This window comes from Phyllobates terribilis, unplaced genomic scaffold (genome assembly GCF_046119375.1).
Source record: "Phyllobates terribilis strain yellow unplaced genomic scaffold, ASM4611937v1 Scaffold_7__3_contigs__length_470593459, whole genome shotgun sequence".
In the NCBI taxonomy this organism is placed as follows: Eukaryota; Metazoa; Chordata; class Amphibia; order Anura; family Dendrobatidae; genus Phyllobates; species Phyllobates terribilis.
Genome location: NW_027362767.1, coordinates 109,783,307 through 109,806,777, shown reverse-complemented (window position 1 = coordinate 109,806,777; position 23,471 = coordinate 109,783,307). Strand labels below are relative to the sequence as shown.

The 23,471-nt window shown below is 49.0% G+C and overlaps 1 protein-coding gene across 2 annotated transcripts in view; it reads right to left on the bottom strand.

The window, feature by feature from the left end:
• AKAP6 (A-kinase anchoring protein 6) overlaps positions 1-23,471 on the bottom strand; it is a 424,676-nt gene that overhangs the window by 143,035 nt on the left and 258,170 nt on the right. For both annotated transcript variants that reach the window (XM_073639078.1, XM_073639079.1), the window contains one exon: positions 2,703-2,842. In XM_073639078.1, coding sequence (XP_073495179.1) covers positions 2,703-2,842 — 140 coding nt within the window. The remainder of the gene's footprint in view (positions 1-2,702; positions 2,843-23,471) is intronic.

Below are 23,471 nucleotides of genomic sequence, written 5' to 3'. Positions count from 1 at the left end.
ACGGATTTATTGGTTTAATATTTTATTTATTTATTTTTATTTATTTTGTGATTTTTTTTTAACAGTTTGAAAACATTTTTTTTACTTTTTTTTTACATTTTTACTTAGTCCCTGTATGGGACATTAATTTTTATTTTTCTAATCACTGATCTCATCCAATGTAATAGACATGTATTACATTGGATGAGATCTTTGCTGACTGTTTCACAGTCAGTGTGTCCTGCCAGGCTTCAGCTGCAGGCTGAGCCTAGCAGGACACCATATATGGCAGATCTGGAGGCGGTCATGTGACCTCCAGCTGCCATAACAACGGAAGGTCCTGGAAGCTATCAGGGGGCCGTCGGAGAGGTAAGTTGACGACCCCCTCTCCTCTCACTATCTTCTATATGCCGCGATCACTATAGGTCGCGGCATATAGAAGATAGCAAAGGGTTAACATCATTGGGACCTGATCCAATCAGGTCCCGATGATGTTCCCTGTCAGAGCTATCACTCTGCACCGGAACCGCAGCACTTGCAGGACCCTGGGGGTCCTGAGCGCTGCGGGACCACCCACCGTTTTTAAACATCTGCGCTGCACAGAGCCCAGGCAGAGCCGACGTTTATGTACAGTGGGCGGTCGGGAACCGGTTAAAGGGAATCTGTCACCACAGTGGCGGACACAGATGGAAGGGGGCCTCTATGCAAGAACAGTATATGACCCCTCTTTGTGTATGTGACAGGAACTGCTTGCTGATTTGATTTGCAGCTGAATGTGGGCTCACTTACCTCTTGGCCCCTGTGTGGCTGCACATGTTGGACCAATGATTTGTCTGCCCCTGTGTCACTAGGCTTCTGCCACCTTATCTGGGTGTAGCATAAGGTAGAGAAAGAGACCCTGAATGCAGCGATGTATCACTGGGCTGCTTGCTGTCGTTTTGATAAAATCACTTTTTTATCAGCAGGAGATTATCAATAGAGGACTAGTAACCCTGATGCCAGGTAGTCCTCCATATTCATGAGCTCTGTATAACCACGCCTCCCACCACTTATTGGCAGCTGCCTGCCTATGCACAGAAAGCAGCCAATCAGTGGTGTGGGCAGGGTTATACAGAGCTCAGCATTCAGAGCACTGCTAGATCTGCAGCAGATATAACAGGGATTGTATCAAAACTGCAGCAAGCAGCCCAGTAAGTGATACATTGCTGGAATTAGAGTCTGTCGCCCTATACCATGCTGCTCTCAGATGGCATAGCAAAAATCTGGTGACAGATTCTTTCTAACACCTAAATCATCCCCCACTCAAGCGCTGCTGCTCCAACTGTGTTTAATGACCAGAAGTGATGACACTAAAACCACCAGGGACCTAACCGCTGAGATCACTGACTGGCCAGTGATTCTTAAATTCACTTCTATGGAAGAGAGCCTGCAGTACCACTCACAGCCACGACACATTGTATGGAGCTGTGCCCCTAAGATTGTGATTATGCTGAAAAATACCAGCCAACTCGCACACAAATTGCATGTCGTGTGGGACTTACAGTACATTGAAGTCTATGGCAAGTGTCTTGTGTGCGTCTGTCAATCAGCAACTAAAAATCCAACACATTTAGAAACATTTGTGACTATGCAGCAGTCACAGGTCTATGCAACACAAAAAATCATTACATCCAATGTTGTAATGTGTCGCTGCAATTTCTGTATTCCACAACACATATAGTATATGGGCCCTTGTAGAGTTCTAAATCCTATAAAGACATACATATTGCCTCCCCTCCCCTGTAATGTAATAATGTCCCCTATCCTATACTAATGTCATCCACCTTGAGCCCCTTCGACGTATAATGTCCTCCATCAGGGGTATCTTATGGTAATAAAGTCATCCATCCTGTGCCCCTTGCAGTAAAAATGTCAAACATCCTGTGCCCCTTCCAGTAAGAATGTTCCCCATCCTTAGTCCCTTCCAGTAATAATGTCCAACATCCTGGGCCTTTTCCTGGTATAATGTCCCCCATCCTCTCCACTTCCTGTAATAATGTCTCCAACCTGGCCCCTTACTGGTATAATGTCCCCCATCCAAGCTCCATCCTGCTATTATGTTCTCCACCCTGAGCCCTTTCCTGTAATAATATCCCGATCCTGGCCCCTTCTTGGTATAATGTTCCTCATCCTGGTGTAATGTCCCCATCCTGGCTCCTTCCAGTAATAATGTCCCCCATCCTTGTATAATGCCCCCATCCAATTCCCTTCCAGTAATAATGTCCCCCATCCTAAGCTTTTTCTGCTATAATGTCCCCCCCTCCTGGGCCCATCCTGTAATAATGTTACCTGTTCTGATGTTGTTCTCTAACACATTAAAAAATATATTGTTCTGCCACTGTGATTATTACGCCCCAGACCCCACAACGTGATTACGGAGCACCGATGAGTTATCATGGGAACAAGGGCCTGCTGGAGGCCTCCATCAGTGGCATCTTGGTCCTGATGTGAAGCTAGGTCACAGACCTCCATTTTGACCATATGATGCAAAACTATGATGTTGGGTTGGAGAAGAAATGTTTATCCCTAGTAGAGCTCCAATTAGAGATGGGTCCAATGTAGAGAACGATCCGGTACAAAGATCCGGACTGCCGAATGATCACAGCAGATCGTGAAAGTTCTAAAAGTGATAATATAGACACATTCTTTATTTAACAGTGTTACAGCGAGAGAGATCTTCTCACCTGTCACATCTCAGGCTGCTTTTCAGCGGAGGTGGTTCAGAATGATGGCTTTTCTCAGTATACTCCGTGCTGCTCAGCTGCAGCGACATCTTGGTTACTGCATCTCTCTGAGCTTGTAAGGAACTGAGAGGTTCATTTACCTGTGCAGAGAAGAGAACGGATAGGTCATAGGCTCCAAACAAACACAATATACAACCTTGCAAACATGGAAGAGAAAATCCTATTCCATACACCAATGACAACACAATGGCCCCAACAGCGCCACTTGGTGGCCAGAAGTTGTCATGCAGAGTTTACTACAACTTTATACAATGAGGATTTTTTGACACTTATTTCATTACTAATAGCTGCAGAAAATGTGCTGGTTAGAATTGGTAAATTAAGATTTGCACTCCATATCATAACAGGTTTTATTGGCATCTGAATTTCTAATGGGGAGTTTACTGCATATGTGAATATTTACGTGTATCCCGTTACGCCCCGGTTGTGTAGACGTGTATACACGTATTTCATTGTAAAGCATCACTTTGATTTATCTGACAACTATCTCTCCGCAAATTCTGATCTCTCACACGTCTGCCTCACCTGAACCTCTATAAAGACTATTTCCGATATTGACTTCGAAAATCAGAGTGTCAGCGCTGGAAAAGATAAAATCCAAGACTGTTTATGTCTTGAACACCCGCTGGTTGGATCCTGAATACTGCATTCTTGTCCGAGGGATTTGAGGATTTCAGTGGGGTTTTTATTTTATTATTATTCAAAGCATTAAAAGTCAGCAGCTGGACGGCAGACACGCGTTCCATCTATCCCACTGCGGACAGATGTTTTAAATAAAATGCTATTTACATTTGCTCAGATATTGAGGCCCAATGCATAATACAACCGGCTCGGAACATGCCTTTTGTTATATTAAATTTCTCATCCTCCTGGAGAAGGGAAGTATAAGATTTGTGGTAGATGAAGAGAGGAAATATTTCTTACTTCTGCACACTGAACAGCTGGGGGCAAGGCAGAAAAGATTTAATTATGAGGGTCAATAAAGAGGAGTGCAGCGTTTTCAATTATTTATCAATTTGAATATAATTAATACACATTTTAGTACATTTACAAAACATGTTCTCATAACACAAGATCATCAGGACCTAAACCAAGAGCATTTTCTCCTGAATTTAAAAATACCTCATTTTCTTAAATTTACTATTCTGTGAGCTTGTTAAAAGTGCAGTCCCGCATTAAAAAAAAAGTGGAGGTGACGTGACATAAATGCCGACATCACTGTTGAGACTGCTGATGGTCGCATGGAGGTCACATCATCACTGCAGAAGGTGAGCAGAGACCAGTGGAGACCTCCAAATGGCATCGCTCAAGATCGCAGGGACAAACTGGTGGGTATAGGTTAGTTCTTTCATTTGCATCATTCTCTCGTCATGCCTGATTTTCTTAAAACGTTGGAAAATCTCTATATTTTTAAATCCGCTCCTTTAACTGGAAGTTTTTCAAAAGCAACAATTGATTAATATCCAGCATTTAGGCTGCTAAGTAGTTATTTTGCCAGAATGGAAAATCAATTCTAAACCGTAAAGTCCCATGTGCACCGGAAGTGCATGCACACTGTACAAATTTTTTTGGTAAAGCTGATATTTATGATACATAAATTGCTGTTCAGGATTTAAAGGGAACTGGTCACCAGGTTTTCCCTATATAAAGTACGGACACCACCATTAGGGCTTTTTTTTACAGCATACTGGAATTCTGTAAAAAAAAGTCCCCGATCCAGTCTCAGATCATAAAAAACACCTTTCGTTATACTCAAAAACTGGGCGGTCCGGTCCAATAGGCGTCTCTGCTCTTGATCAGGTGTCTCCTCTCTTCTTGAAATGGCCGTCCTCCTTCCCTGCTTTGTATGGATGACGCTTCCTACGTCATCCTCACAGTGTCCCCTTGCGCTCCTGCTCAGGTGCACTTCTCTCTGCCCTGCTGAGGACAGAATAAAGTACTGTAGTGCACATGCACAGCTTTACCTATGGTCCATCGGCGCTCCTTGGCCTTTCCCTGCGCATGCGCACTACAGTACTTTGCTTTGTCCTCAGCAGGGTAGAGAGAAGTATGCCTGAGCAGGAGTGTGATGGGGACAATGTGTGGATGACATAGGACGCATCAAACACACAGAGCACAGAAGGAGGACGGCGATCGTAATAAGAGATGAGGCACCAGATCAAGACCAGAGATGCCCTTCCGGCAGAACCGCCCAGTCTGTGAGTATAATAAAAGTTTTTTTCTGGGATCTGCAGACTGGATCAGGGACTTTTTTACAGCATTCCCTTAGGCTGTAAAAAAGGTCCTAATGGTGGTGGCCGTACTTTATACAGGAAAAACCTGGTGACAGGTTCCCTTTAAGAAAAGCTATTCGATGCCCCATAGATAATTGTAATGAGTGGTACAACTTAAAGGGTTTGGCCACAAATTTTGTTATTGATAGCCTATCCTTTGTACACGCCATCAATATCTAATCATTGGGGTGCGACATCCGGCACCCCTGACAATCTGCTGTTACCAGTGGTGGACGGAAGTTCTTGGATGCTGCAGGAACACAGAAGCTCTGTCATTTGTATAGTGGCCACGGCTGGGTACTGCAGATCATCGTGTATTCAGACAAATAGGGGTGGATCTGCAGTCCCTTGCGCAGCCACTATAGTTTTGACAGAGCAGCAGTGTTCCAGCAACATCCGAGAACTTCCAGCTGCTGCTTACGCCGGTGTGGTGCCCCTGCGGGTCCAATCACCACAGTGGTATTGCATCTCAGCCAGAGGTGTGGTACCCCACTCTTGGGTAAGGAGGGAGCACTACACGGGACCCACACACCCACATCCAACACCACATCACTCCAGTAGGGAAGGGCGAGATTGCTCCTGAGGGAGAGCACAGTCCCTGTCCCTGTCTGGAGGAGGGAACTAGGTAGAGGAGGTGGGTGTGTAGCACCCTGAGGATTTGGCTGCTACAGGGGTATTGCACCTCAAGCCAGAGGTGTGGTATTCCACTCCCGGGTAAGGATGGAGTGTGGGACTGAGCTCAGTAGGCTGCATGCACTACATACATCCCATTTCCGGGGGACAGATCAATGGTACTCCCACTAGGTATATGTGCAGGTACGACAGTCTCTGTCCCTGGCTGGAGTGGGAGGGGGGTGGAACATCCCAGTAGTGTAGGGGCAGATAGGGGGAGCAGTCTGGGTAATGCTAGGAGCTCATTGGGTGCTGGTCACCTGAGCTCACACATAGAGGGAGTATATAAGGTGGGCACCATCTGAGATCAGGGTCAGTCTTTTGTAGAGTGAGTCAGTCAGGAGCAGAGCAGAGAAGCTCAGCCAGAAGGGCTGACAGGGAGTTGTGGTTCCGGCTGGGCCCAGCTCCAAGGCCAAGTCTGAGAGAGAGAGAGAGGAGTCAGAAGGACCCAGAGAGAAGAAGAAGGAACCCCAAGACCCCAGAATACAAACAGCAGGGTGAAGGGTTGGCACCCAGGGTACCGGATCCCAAGCTGGTGGAGGCCACTAATCCTCAGCCAGAGACCGGAGGTCGTGGGCAGGATCTGCCACGACCCTCACTAAATCCACTAGGAAGGCATACCAAGTATAGGGTCAGGGAACCCAGAAGAGGTGTACCCACCAAGAGACCCGAGGGAGCCGGACATAAGTGGATCCCTGGTGGGAACGGCCAGAAGAGAGGGAAAGTCAGACAGGAGCTCAGGACCACGCTCCAGAACTGCTTGGGGGTTGGCCGAGTCCAGGACCTGGTGGACGCAGCACGGCTCGGGTGGTCGCTTCAGGCCAGAGTGACCATAAGAACACCCGTAAGTAAAAACCCCTGAACTACACAGCCCGACTCTGAGTCTTCTTGCTTAGCTCTCCTGCACCTTCACAACCACCATCCTCTACATCTGACCCCCTGAGGCTATACCCCTCCCGTTGGGGGTTATACTACCACAGCTGCACACATACCAACAGCCTCAGCGGACCCTGCTGCAGCGGCGGCCTTTTGACCGCAAATCAACGGGTGGCGTAGTCGACACTAAGAACATTTAACAACATCTGTAAAGACTGCCACACACTGAGTTTGACACCCTGGGCACGGACCGGGTCGCCGCCACTCGGAGACTACAACCCCCATCTGATCCGGCTCCGGGTAATCCCCAAACAGCACTGGCCCAGGGGGCGCGTCAGGTGGAGGAAGTAGTTTAGGGGAGCACACAAGGAAGGACTGAAGGTAGAGGGGACCACGTAGAGTGACAGTTAGTGACGTGGGTCACATGACAGTCAGTATAAAAAGACAGGGAGAAACATCTAGCAGCACCCAGTGAGTGAGGACCATTGAGGAGTAGGTTCCAGACAGAGTGAAGGCCCAGTCAGAGGGGCCCAGTAGGAGAAAGAACGAGATGAGCGAGGGAGTCAGAGAAGGGCTCCAGAGACAGAGAAGGGATCCTAGGGGCACGGGAAGTGCGGAGTCCACCTGTGCGCCCGAATTCACGCCGATCGTAGTCGGGAAAAGGGATCAGTTCGCAGAAGGGGACTGGCCCCAGACTAGTGGAGGACTGCAAGACTCAGAGATACCACAGCCTCCGGTTTGCTAGCTAAGTGCCGTAGCCAAAACCACACACATTCGCTGAAAAGGTGGCTATATAGGACCAAGGGGACAGAGAGAACGTCGCCTGCCAAGGCGCGCGGCCACTGGCTCGGGACACTGTGTGTGAGGCGCAGGGCAGGAGGGCGAGAGCCAGCGCAGAGAGAGACGACCCGGGAAAGGTACACAAGAAGGGGGGGTCCCAATCAAGTGCACCCAAGTTATCTGAGAGTTGGCTGGATCACTTCTCCGGAGGACACAGGGCTCGGTGGGCTGTTATAACCTGCTGGCAGTTGTTACCTGGAACATCATAAGAACTGTGAGTAAAAACTTGAAGACTGCACCCCGCTGTGTCCTTGAATTAATTGCTGCGTCACCTGCCTTGCACTACACCAACAACAAAGCTACCTCTTTAACTGCCCTGGGGCCTAGCTCTACCCGTGGAGAGCTGAACCATCTCTGCTGTGTCACCAACGGCCCAAGTGGAGCTGAACAGCAGCGGCGGCCACCTATAGCCGCATACCACGGGTGGTGTCACAAAACTTTATCCCCAAAACTTTATTCTCCTCTGTTATTGACCGCCCGGGGCCATGGACCGGGTCACGCTACCATGACTATCCTAAAAGAGCCAACAGGTCCGGCGCCGAGTACTCCACGGCCCCAGGGGGCATGTTACCGGTAATAGCTGTTTTGTAGGGGAGCTGGGAGATATTGATGACATATCCTAAGAATAGACCATCAATAAAGAAGTAATGAAGAGGCCAACCTCTTTAATCTAAAAAGAAAAAAAAAACAATTACAATAAAGTTTTATGTGTTAAGTATAAATTCTTCTGAACGTCTTAAAACTTTAACTTTTTAACTTCATGCTATTTTTAAATAAAAAAAAGGCATCAAAACAGCAGCCTGTAATCTCTGGTCCACTCTGGTCCACTGCTTAGGTCATGACCATGCCACAATTGACAATCAAACATACAATTGCTTCATCTGGGCAGCCTGGGTTGGCTTCCTCCTCATTGCTGTCCTATATTATAGGAACATTTTCAGCATTTGGCACACTTTTGATCTAAACTCAATAACAAGGGTTGGCAGCTTTAGTTCAGACACAGGTCTTATTGCCAAAGATCACGCTATGCCACTGCTGCATTGCATTATAAAATAAGTGATTGACGACCTACAAGGCTCCTTTACTACGACATGCAAGCCACAAAACAGACAGATAATTTGGATATTTTATGACTTGAAAGTGTCAAAGATACCCATTTTACTTATATTATGCTTTGGCATAGGGTGTTCTTTGGTGGCACAATCTGTGGTGCAGTCAAAATGTAGCTCCATCTTTACAATATTTCCACCACCCCCATTGAGAATGAAAGGAGTGGAGGTGCGCAAGCTTAATTTCTGCTCCATTTAGATGGGGCTCTTTATGATTGTGTAGGGGTGAGAAGAAGATGCTGAGTCAAGAAGAGTTAAATTGTATAGTAACGTATATTAACGTTTTTATGGTTATGTGTTTTTATATAAATCTGCATTTTTATCCTTATGGCCAGTCTTTGTCTCATTTTTCCTGGAGGTTTTACCTCGAGGCCAGCCCTGAGGATTGGGGAGGGCGGTCCATAGGTGAACCTGGTGAAGGCATAGGGATTGCCGCAGTCAGGGTAAGATATAGTTAAGAGTTTGGGAACAGCCCACATATTGGGAGGGATTAGATCAGATAAAAAAGGGAAGCACTTCCTGCTTCAAGTTAGGAAGTCTCAGACAGTGACAGGTGTGATGGGTTCAAGTTCAGTGGATCCAACAGCAGCAAAGGGTCCTGTCATTCACAAGTCTCCAAAACAGTATGACGACACATCCAAAGTTTCACGCAGATCCCAGGGCAGTCTTCGGCCTAGGGCCCAGAAGAGGCATCAGATTCCCCAGCGAGTGGGAAAGATGGTGGAATTCAGGAAAGCCGTAATGTCGGATAGAAATAAAGTCTCCTGCTATGTGTGCAGCTGTATCTGGTCCAAAGGACGGGGAGGTCAAAAGAACTCCCGTATGACAAGTGAGTACAGAACGAATCATACACATGTCAGGTTGCTGTTTAGAAGAGGGGTTTCAGGGTGAAGAGAACTCAGTTCCAGCCCACAGCGTGTGCCCTGCCCCCCTCCTTCAATTGTTTAACTCAATCTCAGCTCACTTAGACTGATTGACAACTCATCTGCCCCAATGGTGCTGAGAACTCACACTGCTCAGATCCATTCTGACCTGGATTTTGAAGGTAAATACACCAGTTCCATTAGATTCTATTTAATAATGTATACAGTTAAAATTGTGAAATCTGCTGAAAGATCCTTTTTACTATGGGGCATGTATGGTAAAACAACACTTGGCAAAACTGTCTGACTGGTTTCGTGTGGTCAATTTGACTTTACATTTCCTTGTGATTTTGTCACAATTTACTAGGGGATTTCTTTTACCCTTCTCTAGATCAAATATCTAGATCTGAGAAATTCTGAAATTCTGTTATTATTGAATACTATATGAAGCAAAAGAGTTTGATCTGTGTAGCTCTGCTGCCATTGCATTACAGGAAAATATATTATTGAGTAATGTGACTGTCAAAGTATGGTGGTTACAGGGATTTCTTTCCAAAATGTGTTTATGCTAAGCTTCTCATGCCCTAGTTGTTGTTGGAGCAGTTCTATTTTAGGACAGCAATGATCTTTTTAAAATGTTTTATTCAGATGCTTCATGGTTATCCAGTAGAATGGCAATGTGCCCCTCATATTTCATTTTATTTATTTTTTTAACGGCCTTCAGCTCGATCTCGAACCATCATGATTTGATGAATGAACGCTATGTAGGAAGATCGATCTTGTGGAAGTCTAGATAGGTCCACCAGGGTCTTCATCTTCGCCTTGTTCCTTCTATTCTTCCGAACATGATGTTCTTCCCCAGTGATTGCTCTCTTCGTATGATGCGTCCAAAGTAGGCAAGTCATAGCTTGGTGATCCTTACTTCGAGTGACATGTCTGGCTTGATTTGTTCTAAAATTGATTTCTTTGTTCTTCTTGCCTTCCATGGTATTCATAACATCTTCTCCAGCAATATATTTTTGAAGGCGTCGCTTCTTCTTCTGTCTTGTTTCTTTATCATCCAGGTTTTGCATCCGTAAGTTATGACAGAAAATACCTAACTATGTATGAGCAGTGTTTGTCACCAGTGAAATGTTCCTTGATTTGAAGACCTTGTCCAGAAACGTCATTGCTGATTTGCCCATAGCTATTCTCCTATTGACTTCCAGTGTCATCGCTGCATCTTGAGTGATAGTAAGGTGCCCCAGCGAAGTAGTCGTGGGCGAGCTGTAGCCCATGTTCACTTTGGCACCCTACAGACAAAGTGTGTCCTCTCTCTGATGTGCTGCAGTGCATGTGGTGTTTTCCACTTACTTCTGACCAGCCAGTCTCTGCTCCCTCCAGGGATTTCTCTTCTGGAACCGGGTAGCAATGAATTCAGAGGACACAAAGTCCATAACAATTACTGGGACTTTATTGGGTAACTGGGAGTATTTACAATAATTACAGGCAGGTATAAAGGATAAAGCCCAACGGGTTGTCATCTTTCCCAAAGGTACATGATACAACTTCAGCCCTGGTTCCCATTTGAGGTGAATAATCTCAGTTGCTCTGTTTTCTAGCCCTAGAGAATCTTCCACATCAGTGACAGTATATCCGGATCCTAGTTCTCTCCACGTACTAGCCTTGAGTCCTAACTTCTTCTGCAGTCCTGCAGACAGAATGTGCCCCTGGGTCCCCGACGACTCTCTCGAGGTTCCCAGGTCGGCTAAGGGGACTCTTGTGAAGAGATTTTTGTCTAATGATCCACTGTCTGGGATACTAAGGCCCACGTCTACCCTAGCAGCCACTATATAGAGCCTGTCACTTTTCTGAAGTCCTGTACACTACTGAGCTATTCACTTCTTGTGCTCAACAATAGCACTAGGTTCCCACTCCCTCTACTGGGCTGGATTATCACAGCTAACTCCTTAACTGGACCTAACTGCAGCCCAGAGAGATCTAACTTTCGGGAACATGCTTTTTAACCCTTTTAGTGCCAGAGGGAAGCTACTTCCTTCACCAATACTACATGATCATGGAGCCAAGTAGGTTGGAGTCCTTTACAACTAAAAGTTTGTCGCCGTCCATCTCAAATATGTCCTGGTCATACCTGCCAATGGTCATTATCTTTGTGTTGAGTAGCAGTCCCAGTGCTTAAATAGTACCATATCAAGAAGTGCAGCTGCACAGTGGCTCAGTGGTTAGCACAGTTTCTTTGCTGTGGTCCTGGGTTTAACCCCCATCAAGGACAACATCTGCAAGGTTTCTGTATGTTCTCTCCGTGTTTGCGTGGGTTTCCTACAGGTTCTCTGGTTTCCTCCCACACTCCAAAGACATACTGATAGGGAATTTAGATGGTCTGCCTGTAGCGCTGGCGTCCCTGCCCTCTGCTAGGCAGGGACGCTGCTCCCCTCACCGCTCTGCTGTCAGCGCGCGCTCCGTCCCGGCGTCCTCTCCCCGCTCTGCTGGCAGCGCGCGCTCCGTCCCGGCGTCCTTCTCCTGCTCTGCTCCGTGCCCGGCGTCCTCCTCCCGCTCTGCTCTCAGCGCGCGCTCCTTCCCGGCACCTGTGCTTAGGGCGCGCGCGCGCGCGCTCCCCTCCTCTTAAAGGGGCCGCGCGCGCCGTCCTAAGGAGTCCCCGGCCAATGGCCGGAGGACTTCATCATATATAAGGCACCTCCTCCAAAATGGAGGTGCCCGAGCAATGTTGTTTGCACCTGTGTCTCACCTGTGCTTCAGCCCTCAGGTCCCGTTGCCAGTTACCTGCCAGTTACCTGCCAGTTACCTGCCAGTTTCCTGCCAGTTTCCTGCTAGTTACCTGCCTGATTCCTGCCTGAATACTAGCTACCTGCCTGCTTGCCTGAGGTCCGACGGTCTGCCTTACAACTCCGGTCAGTCTGTCTATGGACCAGCTTGCCCGCTCACCTGGGAGCGCTTCTCCGCTACCTGCCTGCTTGCCAGCCCGGAGGCTCCGTTGTCACGTGCTGTGACCACCAGCTATCTCAGAGACTCTTGCCCGCTCACCTGGGAGCGCATCTCCGTTACCTGCCTGCTTGCCAGCCCGGAGGTCCCGTTGTCACGTGCGGTGACCACCAGCTATTCCAGAGACTCTTGCCCGCTCACCTGGGAGCGCTTCTCCGTTACCTACCTGCCTGCCAGCCCGGAGGTTCCGCCGTCACGTGCCGTGACCACCTGCTATTCCAGAGACTCTCGCTTGCTCACCTGGGAGCACTCATCTACCATCTGCCTGCTAGCCTACCCGGAGGCTCCGCCATCACAGGTCGTACCTACCCCTTACCCAGAGACTGCCCTGATCACTTGCCGTAACTCCCTGTCCGTTCACCCAGAGACTGCCACCCGCTCCCTTACAAGGGCCGCCCCCTTGTATAGTAGCTCAGAGGTTCCGCCTCCCGGACCCGTTACAGTTTGCTCGGGCCATGGAACCCGGTGGCACCCAAGCTCCCTCGCTCTCGGACCTCTGTCTTGAACTGTCCCGTCAGAAGTCCCAACAGGAGGCCATCCTGGGTCATCTGCGGAATGTTAATACTCGCCTGAACACCCTGTCTGATCCTGCAACTACGGCCAGTACCATGGTATCCTTTTCCGGACCCCGGCTCTCTGCACCTCCTCGCTTCGGAGGCGACTCCGTCCTGGCTCGGGGCTTCATAAATCAGTGCACCCTGCATTTTGAACTATTGTCCCACCAGTTTAACTCCGACCGAGCCAAAATTGCCTTTATCATGTCCCATCTCACCGGGGAGGCCCTGGCCTGGCTAAATCCTCTATGGGAGAGAGGAGACCCCCTAGTGTCCGACTTGCCTGCCTTTCTCATGGCTTTCCGGAAAGCCTTCGACGAACCCGGACGGAGGACCTCATCCGCATCTTCTCTGCTTCGCCTCCGTCAGGGAAGCCTCACCGTGGGCCAATATGCCATACGGTTCCGTACCCTTGCCTCGGAGCTGGCCTGGGATAACGAAGCCCTGGTATCCGTCTTCTGGGAGGGTCTGTCCGGCCGTATTAAAGATGAACTTGCTGGTCGGGACATTCCTACCACTCTCGATGATCTAATAACCCTTGCCACCCGGATTGACCTACGGTTCCAGGAGCGTGCCAAAGAGGTCACCCGTGAGGGAAGGATTCCACGTTTAGCTCCTACTTTCCAGGAACCCGTCATTCCTTCCGTTTCTCCCCAGGTACACTCTCCTGAGCCTATGCAGGTCGACCAGACCAAGATGGTCAAATCCCGTCAGGATTTCCGCCGTGCCGAGGGGAGCTGCTTCTACTGTGGCAGTAAGGAGCATCTGATCCGTGCCTGCCCGGAGAGGTCAGGAGAACGCCTGTATCTAGGTTCACTCAGAGGGGTCGATCTAGACAAAAATAAATCCTCTCCATCCCTGCTGTTGTCAGTCTCAATCATCTGCGGGGAGAATCGTTATTCCGAACTAGCCCAACTTGACTCTGGAGCAGCCGGAAATCTTATTTCACAGTCTCTGGTGGAGAAATTCCGCATCCCCACCAAACCTCTGGCTGTACCCTTGTCTGTTGTTGCCGTGGATGGGGGCCTCTTACCTCGCCCCATCCAATTCATCACCGAATCCATTACTCTGCAGGTGGGAATGCTGCATTCAGAGAGTATCTCCTTTCACGTTCTGCCTGGTCTCCCTCACGCCCTCTTGCTAGGTCTGCCTTGGCTCCAGAGACATGCACCCGTGCTTGACTGGCAAACCGGAGAAGTCCTTCACTGGGGACAGGCCTGTCATAAAACCTGCCTGGTTCCCGTCCATTCCGTCCGTCCCTCTCCTATCCCAGCTAATCTACCTGGACTTCCGATTCCTTATTGGTCTAGTGCTGATGTCTTTGTTAAGGAGGAGGCAGAGACATCACCACCTCATAGACTATGTGACTGCCCCATCGATCCCGCCAGAGTAATGCAGGTGGCTCCCGTGAGTCTAAATTGTCTCCCTCCTGGTAAGACGTTCGTATTGGTACCTGATCGGGAGAGAATCCTACACTGGGGTCATTCGTCTAAACTAGCTGACCACGCCGGTCGGAAAAAGACCCTCCAGCTCATTACCCGACACTACTGGTGGCCTAACCTGCACAAGGATGTTATGGACTTTGTTTCTGCCTGTGTGTCCTGCGCCCGCAACAAAGTTCCGAGACACCTGTCGGCCGGCCGCCTTCTTCCTCTGCCAGTACCTGCTGCCCCCTGGCAGCATTTAGCGATGGACCCTCCTCAATTCCGTCCTGGGGATAAAGTCTGGCTCTCGTCCAAATATGTCCGACTCAAGATCCCTTCCTATAAGTTAGGGTCTCGGTTCATCGGCCCACTGGTGGTCATCGGTCAGATCAACCCGGTAGCCTATAAATTGAAACTCCCGGCCAACTTACGGATCCCTAACTCCTTCCATGTATCTCTCCTCAAACCTGTGGTACTTAACTCTTTTTCTAAGTCTATAGGTACGCCTTCTGCTCTGGTTTCTGCTGAGGACAAGTTTGAGGTAGAGAACATTCTTGCCAGCAAAAGGGTAAGAGGAAAGACCTTTTTCTTGGTAGATTGGAGGGGGTTTGGTCCTGAGGAGAGAACGTGGGAGCCCCGGGAGAATATCCATGCCCCTCTCATCCTAGCTAAATTTCTGTCTGGCCTAAAAAAGGGGGGGCCTAAAGGGGGGGGTACTGTAGCGCTGGCGTCCCTGCCCTCTGCTAGGCAGGGACGCTGCTCCCCTCACCGCTCTGCTGTCAGCGCGCGCTCCGTCCCGGCGTCCTCTCCCCGCTCTGCTGGCAGCGCGCGCTCCGTCCCGGCGTCCTTCTCCTGCTCTGCTCCGTGCCCGGCGTCCTCCTCCCGCTCTGCTCTCAGCGCGCGCTCCTTCCCGGCACCTGTGCTTAGGGCGCGCGCGCGCGCGCTCCCCTCCTCTTAAAGGGGCCGCGCGCGCCGTCCTAAGGAGTCCCCGGCCAATGGCCGGAGGACTTCATCATATATAAGGCACCTCCTCCAAAATGGAGGTGCCCGAGCAATGTTGTTTGCACCTGTGTCTCACCTGTGCTTCAGCCCTCAGGTCCCGTTGCCAGTTACCTGCCAGTTACCTGCCAGTTACCTGCCAGTTTCCTGCCAGTTTCCTGCTAGTTACCTGCCTGATTCCTGCCTGAATACTAGCTACCTGCCTGCTTGCCTGAGGTCCGACGGTCTGCCTTACAACTCCGGTCAGTCTGTCTATGGACCAGCTTGCCCGCTCACCTGGGAGCGCTTCTCCGCTACCTGCCTGCTTGCCAGCCCGGAGGCTCCGTTGTCACGTGCTGTGACCACCAGCTATCTCAGAGACTCTTGCCCGCTCACCTGGGAGCGCATCTCCGTTACCTGCCTGCTTGCCAGCCCGGAGGTCCCGTTGTCACGTGCGGTGACCACCAGCTATTCCAGAGACTCTTGCCCGCTCACCTGGGAGCGCTTCTCCGTTACCTACCTGCCTGCCAGCCCGGAGGTTCCGCCGTCACGTGCCGTGACCACCTGCTATTCCAGAGACTCTCGCTTGCTCACCTGGGAGCACTCATCTACCATCTGCCTGCTAGCCTACCCGGAGGCTCCGCCATCACAGGTCGTACCTACCCCTTACCCAGAGACTGCCCTGATCACTTGCCGTAACTCCCTGTCCGTTCACCCAGAGACTGCCACCCGCTCCCTTACAAGGGCCGCCCCCTTGTATAGTAGCTCAGAGGTTCCGCCTCCCGGACCCGTTACACTGCCCCAATGGGGAATATGTTAGGGCTAGATAAGCAAGTATATACATGCTAAAGCACTTATTGGACAATTGGTATGTGCAAACAACGATTGTACCTTTTCTTGATGAACTACTGAAAAATACGGAAACCAAGGCTAGTCTGTCTGAGAAAGGGTACTTTATGGCTAGTTAGCCATACAAGACATATTTTTGCATTACTTTTTGTACAGGGGATTATTTCTTTTATTGTTTTTTTTAGAGAGAGAAAATTCTCAACATTCCAGAAATTTAAATGCAAATGTCTACCTTACAAAGTGTGTGCATTTTTAAAAAGTTGTAATTTTTCACACATTTGTTTTAGTAGTCCAATATTACACCCACACACGTCACACGAATACAGTGGCCCATTGAAGGTGCTGGCTTTTAGGACACGTGCCTACCTACCATTTCCTGCCATGTCCTTTTTGGGAAAAAGGGGGTTGTATTTAAAAATAAATAAATATATACATGTATGTATATATAATATACAGTATATATATATATATATATATATATATATATATTTTTTTAAAGTGCACACTTAATTTTTTGTTTACCAGTTTAACTAGTCCAACGACCATGAACTCCAAATTATACTGTGGGATGTTGCGGTATGGTCCTTTCCAGGCATATTTCTATCTAGCAATGTACCTTTTTTTGGTTACAGATTCTTTGTCAAGAAAGGGGAAAAATTGGAGCTTGTATTACGGTACTTTAATTTCCACCATTGGTAGGTTATGAGGGCCATGTGTTATATTTGCAAATCTGAGGAGGTTTTAGGCACAAAAGGCAGACAATTTTCTAATATATAATTCTTTGGTTTCCGTGACCAAAATTTTCAATACATACAGTATCAGCTTCTTGATAAGTTGAATTGAATATTTTTTTAGGGTCATCATCTGAGGTAAATTTTCTCCCATAATAATCTGTGCAGGATTGGGTTTGGCCCTAAATTGTAAACATTTTTTCAAAGCAAAATTCTTCAGCTTCCATGACTAATGTTTTCAGTATCTCTCAGTTTCTTAATAAATTGAAGTAATTTTTTTTTTCATGGGCATTATCTGGGGTGAATTTCCCAAGTAGGGGTAAACCCCTGCAAAGGACAAAATGCAAACATTTTTTAAAAACAGAATTTTTCGGCTTCCATAAATAAAATTTTCTATACGTCTCAGCTTCTTGATAAATCAAATGTAATTTTTAAGGGGCATCATGTGCTGTGAATTTTCCTTGTAGGACCCTGCGTAGGATTGGGCACCTGCAGAGGTCTGGGCAAAAAATGTTTTCAGAAGAAAGTTTATGATGTTGACCCAAATTTTTGGTATGTCTCCTCTTCTTGATATTTTTTTCTTACATTTTTTTTTATGGCTGCCTCTATGGGGAATTCCACAGGTAGGATCTTGAGCAGGCACAAAGGGCAAAAGTTGTTATGAAAAAATAATGTTGGACTTCGATGACTCAATTTTTTTTAGGTCTTAGTTTCACCATCATTTGTGGTGTAAGTTAGAAGTTTAGTACTTTTCCTGGTAGGACCCTGAGCAGGATCTGGCCCCTGTGAAGGGTATAACACAAAGGGAAACATTGTTCTAACTTAGCAAATAAAAAATCTTGGTTTTCCATTAATGCAATTGTCTTTAATAAAAATCAAAATTTTTGTATAAATATTTAATATTTTTTTTGTTGCTGGTGAAGTTCCCAAGTAGATCCCTGCACAGAATTGAGCCCCTATCCAGGACTGGGAACATATAAGATTCCGTAGTGTTTCTTCTTTACTTATACTCCCTAAATTCACAGTAAAAAAATGATCAAGTAGCTTAGGAGATCATCAAGAGATGGCAATATTAAACAGTTATCTTGAGAAGACATCACTTCTTCAAGGGTTTCAAGGTCAGCAGAATTTAATTTACATTAGTAGTAGCTAATTCCTTTGCTGATGGGAGTATCTATTGCCGATTTTTCAGCTACAACATCACAGTTCTCCAACACAGGTTCTTCATTTAGCAGGGTAATTTGTTGCCACTAAGTCACATAGATGGAGAAGATTGGTGAGGAAAAGAATAGAACCCTGATTCTATGTTTTCCATGGTCTGGACACCATCTTTCTCATAGTAAGTGCCATCTAAAATTGATAGGACACACAGAACGGATGGTTGTCATCAAGTCCAGAACCATAAGCATGGTCACAGGTGACTTCTGACTTGGACTCCATGTAGCAATTTTCAGTTGTTCTCATAGACTTAAACCCAATGACAAAATGGTGTGCCTGATGACAAATACTAAGAGGGATCATTTTGGGACAGTTTTTGAATTTTAAAAATCATGAAGGGTGTGTCTGTGCTGTGTGTTGTTAACCCCTTCACGACCTTGGGATTTTCCATTTTTGCGTTTACATTTTTCGCTCCCCTTCTTCCCAGAGCCATAACTTTTTTTTTATTTTTCGGTCAATATGGCCACGTGAGGGCTTGTCTTTTGCAGGACGAGTTGTACTTTTTGAGCAACATCATTGACTTTACTATATCGTGTACTGGAAAATGGGAATAAAAATTCCAAGTGCGGTGAAATTGCAAAAAAAGTGCAATTCCACAATTATTTTTTGGGGTTTTGTATTTATCATGTTCACTAAATGCTAAAACTGACCTGCCATTATGATTCTCCAGGTTATTATGAGTTCACAGATACCAAACAGGTATAGGTTCTTTTTTTTATAAGTGGTAAAAAAAATTCATAGTTTGTGAGAAAAAAAAATGGCGCCATTTGACAAGACCCATAGCATCTCAATTTTTGGGGATCTGGGGCCGGGTAAGGGCTTATTTTTTGAGCACCGAGCTGATGTTTTTATTGATACCATTTTGGGGTATATCTGATGTTTTGATTGCCTGTTATTGCATTTATTTCAATGTTGTGGCGAACAAAAAGTCGTAATTCTGGCGTTTTGATTTTTTTTTCTCATGACGCCATTTACCGATCTGATAATTTTTTTTATATTTTGATAGGTTGGGCGATTCTGAATGCAATGATACCAAATATGTGTTTTTTTTTGTTATTGTTTTATTTTGAATGCGGCAAAAGGGGGATGATTTGAACTTTTATATATATATTATACATATTAAAATATATATATTTGTAAAAACTTTTTTTCCTACCTTTTACTTGCTTCAATAGTCTGCTTAGGATCGCATGTGCTACACATGTGGGGGCCCTCATACTGTGTGAGGGCTGTTGGAGCCCTCATCTTGTTTGTGAGAGACATCATACTGTGTATGGAGCTGTGGAGGCCCTCATACTGCCTTATGGGGGCTGTGAGGACATCATACTGTGTATGGAGCTGTGGAGGCCGTCATACTGCCTTATGGGGGCTGTGAGGACATCATACTGTGTATGGACCTGAGGAGGCCCTCATACTGCCTTAGGGGGGCTGTGAGGACATCATACTGTGTATGGAGCTGTGGCGGCCCTCATACTGCCTTATGGGGGCTGTGAGGACAACATACTGTTTATTGGGGGATGTGGGGCCATCATGCTATATATAGGTGTGCTGTGGGGGCTATCATACTGTGTGAGGGGCACATTGGGGGCATCATGCTTTGGGAGATATACTGTGTTGGGCTATTGTGGCAGCATTATAATTTGTGGGGGGCACTGTGCTGTGGTGGCATCATACTTTGCTGCATGCACTGTGGTGTCATCATACTGCATGTGGGGGGGACTGGGGTGAAATTGTGTGGGGGAACTGTGGAGTGAAATTGTGGGGGAATTCACTGGGAGTGTATCTGACGCGCCCCCTGGGCCTGTGCTGTGCAGGGGGATACCCGGAGCCGGATCGCTGGGGGTTGTAGTTCTCCGTGGCAGTGACCCGGTCCGTGCCCAGGGCGGTCAAACCAGTGGCAGTCTATTGGTATTGTAATTGTCCGACTACGCCACCCGTGGATTGCGGTCAGTGGGGACCGCCGCTGCGCTGCCGACCGCTGAGGCTGATGTTGTTTGCGCAGCCGAGTATGGGATAACTCCCCACGGGAGAAGTATTGCCTCAGGGCAGCTAGAGTAGATGATGGGAGTGATGGTGTGAGCGTCCCAGTACTGATGGTGCTGGTGCGGCGATGAAACACAGAGACTTGTAATTGCAGTTTCCAAAGCTTTACTCACGGTTGTGATTCTGGTCCCTTGTGCACATGAGGGACCGCCTGAGCCGTGCTGCGTCCACCAGGTGAGGGACTCGGTCAACTCCCAGGCAATTCCGGAGTGTGGTTCAGAGCTCCCTTCTCTTTCCTTTCTCTGGCCGTCCCCACCAGGGACCCACCTTTGTCCAGCTTCCTCGGGCCTTCTGTTGGCGAAACCTCTCTCCGGTTTCCCTGACCCTATACGGTATGCCTTTCTGGTGGATGTAGTGAGGGATCGCACCAAGATGTGGTCACAACCTCCGGTTTTGGCTGAGGATTAGTCGCCTCCACCAATTCGGGTTCCGGTACCCTGCTCTGCCAACCCTTCACCCTGTATCTCCTGGGCATATGGGGTTCCTTCTGCCTTCGTGTCCCTGGGCCTTTCTCTGTGTTCCTTGCTTCCTTTCTCCTCTGTTCCAGTTCCTTCCTACTTTCCTTTCTGTTCCTTCTTCTCTCTCTCTCTCAGGCTCCAGCCTCCTGACAAGGCCTGCCTGCAGAGCAGAGCCCATGCAGAGGCTCTGCTTCCTGTCTTCTCCTCAGACTGTCTCCACTGAACTGAACTGGACTGGACTGCCCACTGTTCTAAGATGGTGCCCACCTTATATACCTCCTTCTGACACCCGAGCCCAGGTGACTAGCAACCAATGGGCTCCTACCTATGCCCAGAGACCCACCCCTATCTGCTCCTACACCACTGGGTATTCCACCCCCTCCCCACTCCAGCCAGGAACAGATGCTGTCGTGCCTGCACTTCTGTCTAGTGGGAGCACCGTTGAGCTGTTCCTCGGAAATGGGGTGTGTGTGGTGCATGCAGCCTACCGAGCCCTGGTCCACACTCCATCCTTACCCGGGAGTGGAATATCACACCTCTGGACTGAGGTGCAATACCCCTGTAGCAGCCGAGCCCTCGGGGTGCTACATTCCCCCCTGGTAAATCACAGCACGTCCTCGGGCTGGAAAAGAGCAAAGACAATTTAAACATACAAGGTTTTAGAATGCATTCGTATATAAGACAATAACTTTTCACTCATCCCTTTATGGGAGGTATTCTTCTCTTTTTAACGTTACTGGTACTCCTTTTCATAAAACATCTTGCTAATGCCACTGGAACTCTTTTAGCATATAAAACATCACATAAAACATTTGCATTATTATTCTAGCAGCATATAAAACTTTTCAATATAAAACTTTTTCAAGTAGAACATTCTTGAGTTCTGGCCGCTGTGCAACTTGCGACCAGGTAAAGGTGCAACAGTCCATTTAATCCATCTTGAGGTAGGCGTTGCGGTTTTTGTATAAAACCAGTAGGGGGCGCTTTAAGAAGCGCAACTATTTACAAGGGATTGGCCGCTCTCAGTCCTCGGCCAGTGGGGATAGGGGAATGGCTGTTCACAGTCCTCAGCCTGGTTAGGGATTGAGGGGGTTAACTTGCACACGGGTAACAGTCCTTTAACTATTCCACACGAGTCCCAACGGGGACCACACTTCACTCAGCAACAGTTCTTGTACCCTGACGGGTAACTATATACAGTTCCATTTTACCGTTTACTGGTAACGGTGTCCTTCTCGCTCTTCCGGGTAATCTTCTGATCCATCCGGATCCTCAGTGTATTCCATGTCTGGGCGGTACTGCAGTTCCTCCTCTGTGAGCCGGTGAACGTGGAGGGCGTACAGTCCCTTTGCGCCCTTGTGCCGGGTGTAGGTGACCACGTCGCCGGGGTACAGGTCACGTCCGTGATGTCCCTCTGGCAGGTGGCTTTCAACGTCCCTTCTAGTGACGAAGACGTCGGTGTCAGCCTCCGGGTCTCTGACGAAGCCCCAGCCATGCTCCAGCTGGAACTTGACTACGGTCCCGGTAGCTCTGGGTCCGCGGATGGCGTGGGTGTCTTGTCGGGCCCTCCTCTTTTGCTCCGCGCTCCTGGCCTGGAGTCGCTGCTCCCTGATGCGCCTCTGCCGCCGCTCTCTTTCATAGGTGGCTAGCTGCTGACGGCAGCACTCCAGGCGCTGGACTTCTTCCGCCCGGGTCTCCTGGGTGAAGCCCATGAGGTTCTCGCCAGTGGGGTCCCATGCAAACTGGGCATCCTCCGGCAGGGGTGGGGCGATGTTGGCGGGCTCCGGGGCCGGGATCAAAGGCTCACTCAGGGGTCGCTCTTTCCGGAGACGGGGGTTGGCGAACTCCGGCGGCCATTCAAAGGGTAGCCCGTCCGGGCTGGTATATTGGGCATACAGGTCCGCGCCCAAGGGTGGCACTGTGGGCTTCGGACGGGTGGCAGCGCCCGGGGGCACTCGGCCTTGCGACCAGGCCGGTGGTCGCTTGTTGGTCGCGCCCGGGGGTGGCACCGCCAAGGTAGGGGGCGCTGGTGAGGCAGCGGCACCCGGGTGTGCTAGGTCTTGCGTCCTGGCCCGTGACGTCTCACGCTGTACGGCGCCAGGGTTCAGAGGGCACAGCGCGGGGCGGGGCATGACGACGGTGCTTGCTGCCTGAGGCCTAGCTGGTGGCGGTGGAGGCGTGGTGTCAGGTACAGTCCCCGGGGCTTCGGGTCCCGCAACGGAGGGTGAGGGCAGGCTGGTGTTCCCCGGGCTTGGGGTGGTGGCATCCCCATTACCTGCCTCGGTCTCCGTGGCCTCCTCCGCGGCGTCATCTGCAGCTGCCGGTCCCTCTTCTCCGCGCCCAGTGGTAAGCGCGCTGCCCGGTTCCGGCGGGGTCCTCTGCTGGTCACCTCCGTGCTGCCGGGCCATCTCCTCTCTCCACCCGGCAAACACATCCCGCTGCGCCCGGACCATTCTTCTATTCAGATCTTCCAGCGCTGCGCGCGCATGGTCCGGGTCTCTAGGCAGTTGGGCCAGCAGTTCTGTCAGGCTGCAAGGTGGCTCCGCTTGCAGCAGGCTGAGGGCCAGGGTGCTGGTGGAGTTTTCTGCTCCCTCCATCTCTGGGTGCAGCAGGTCCAGACTGATCCAGGCCGCACCCAGCCCCTCAGTTTTCTTTCCTATCCGCCCCCATGGGGGTTGGTCTTGGGGGCATCTGCTGACAATCACCTTCAGGGGCAGCCCCCCCATGTTGATGGACATCTCCATTGCTGCATTCATGGCTGGTGGGGGCGGGCTCCTTCTTTGGCGCCACTCTGGGACCTGGTCCACGATGGGAGGTGGCT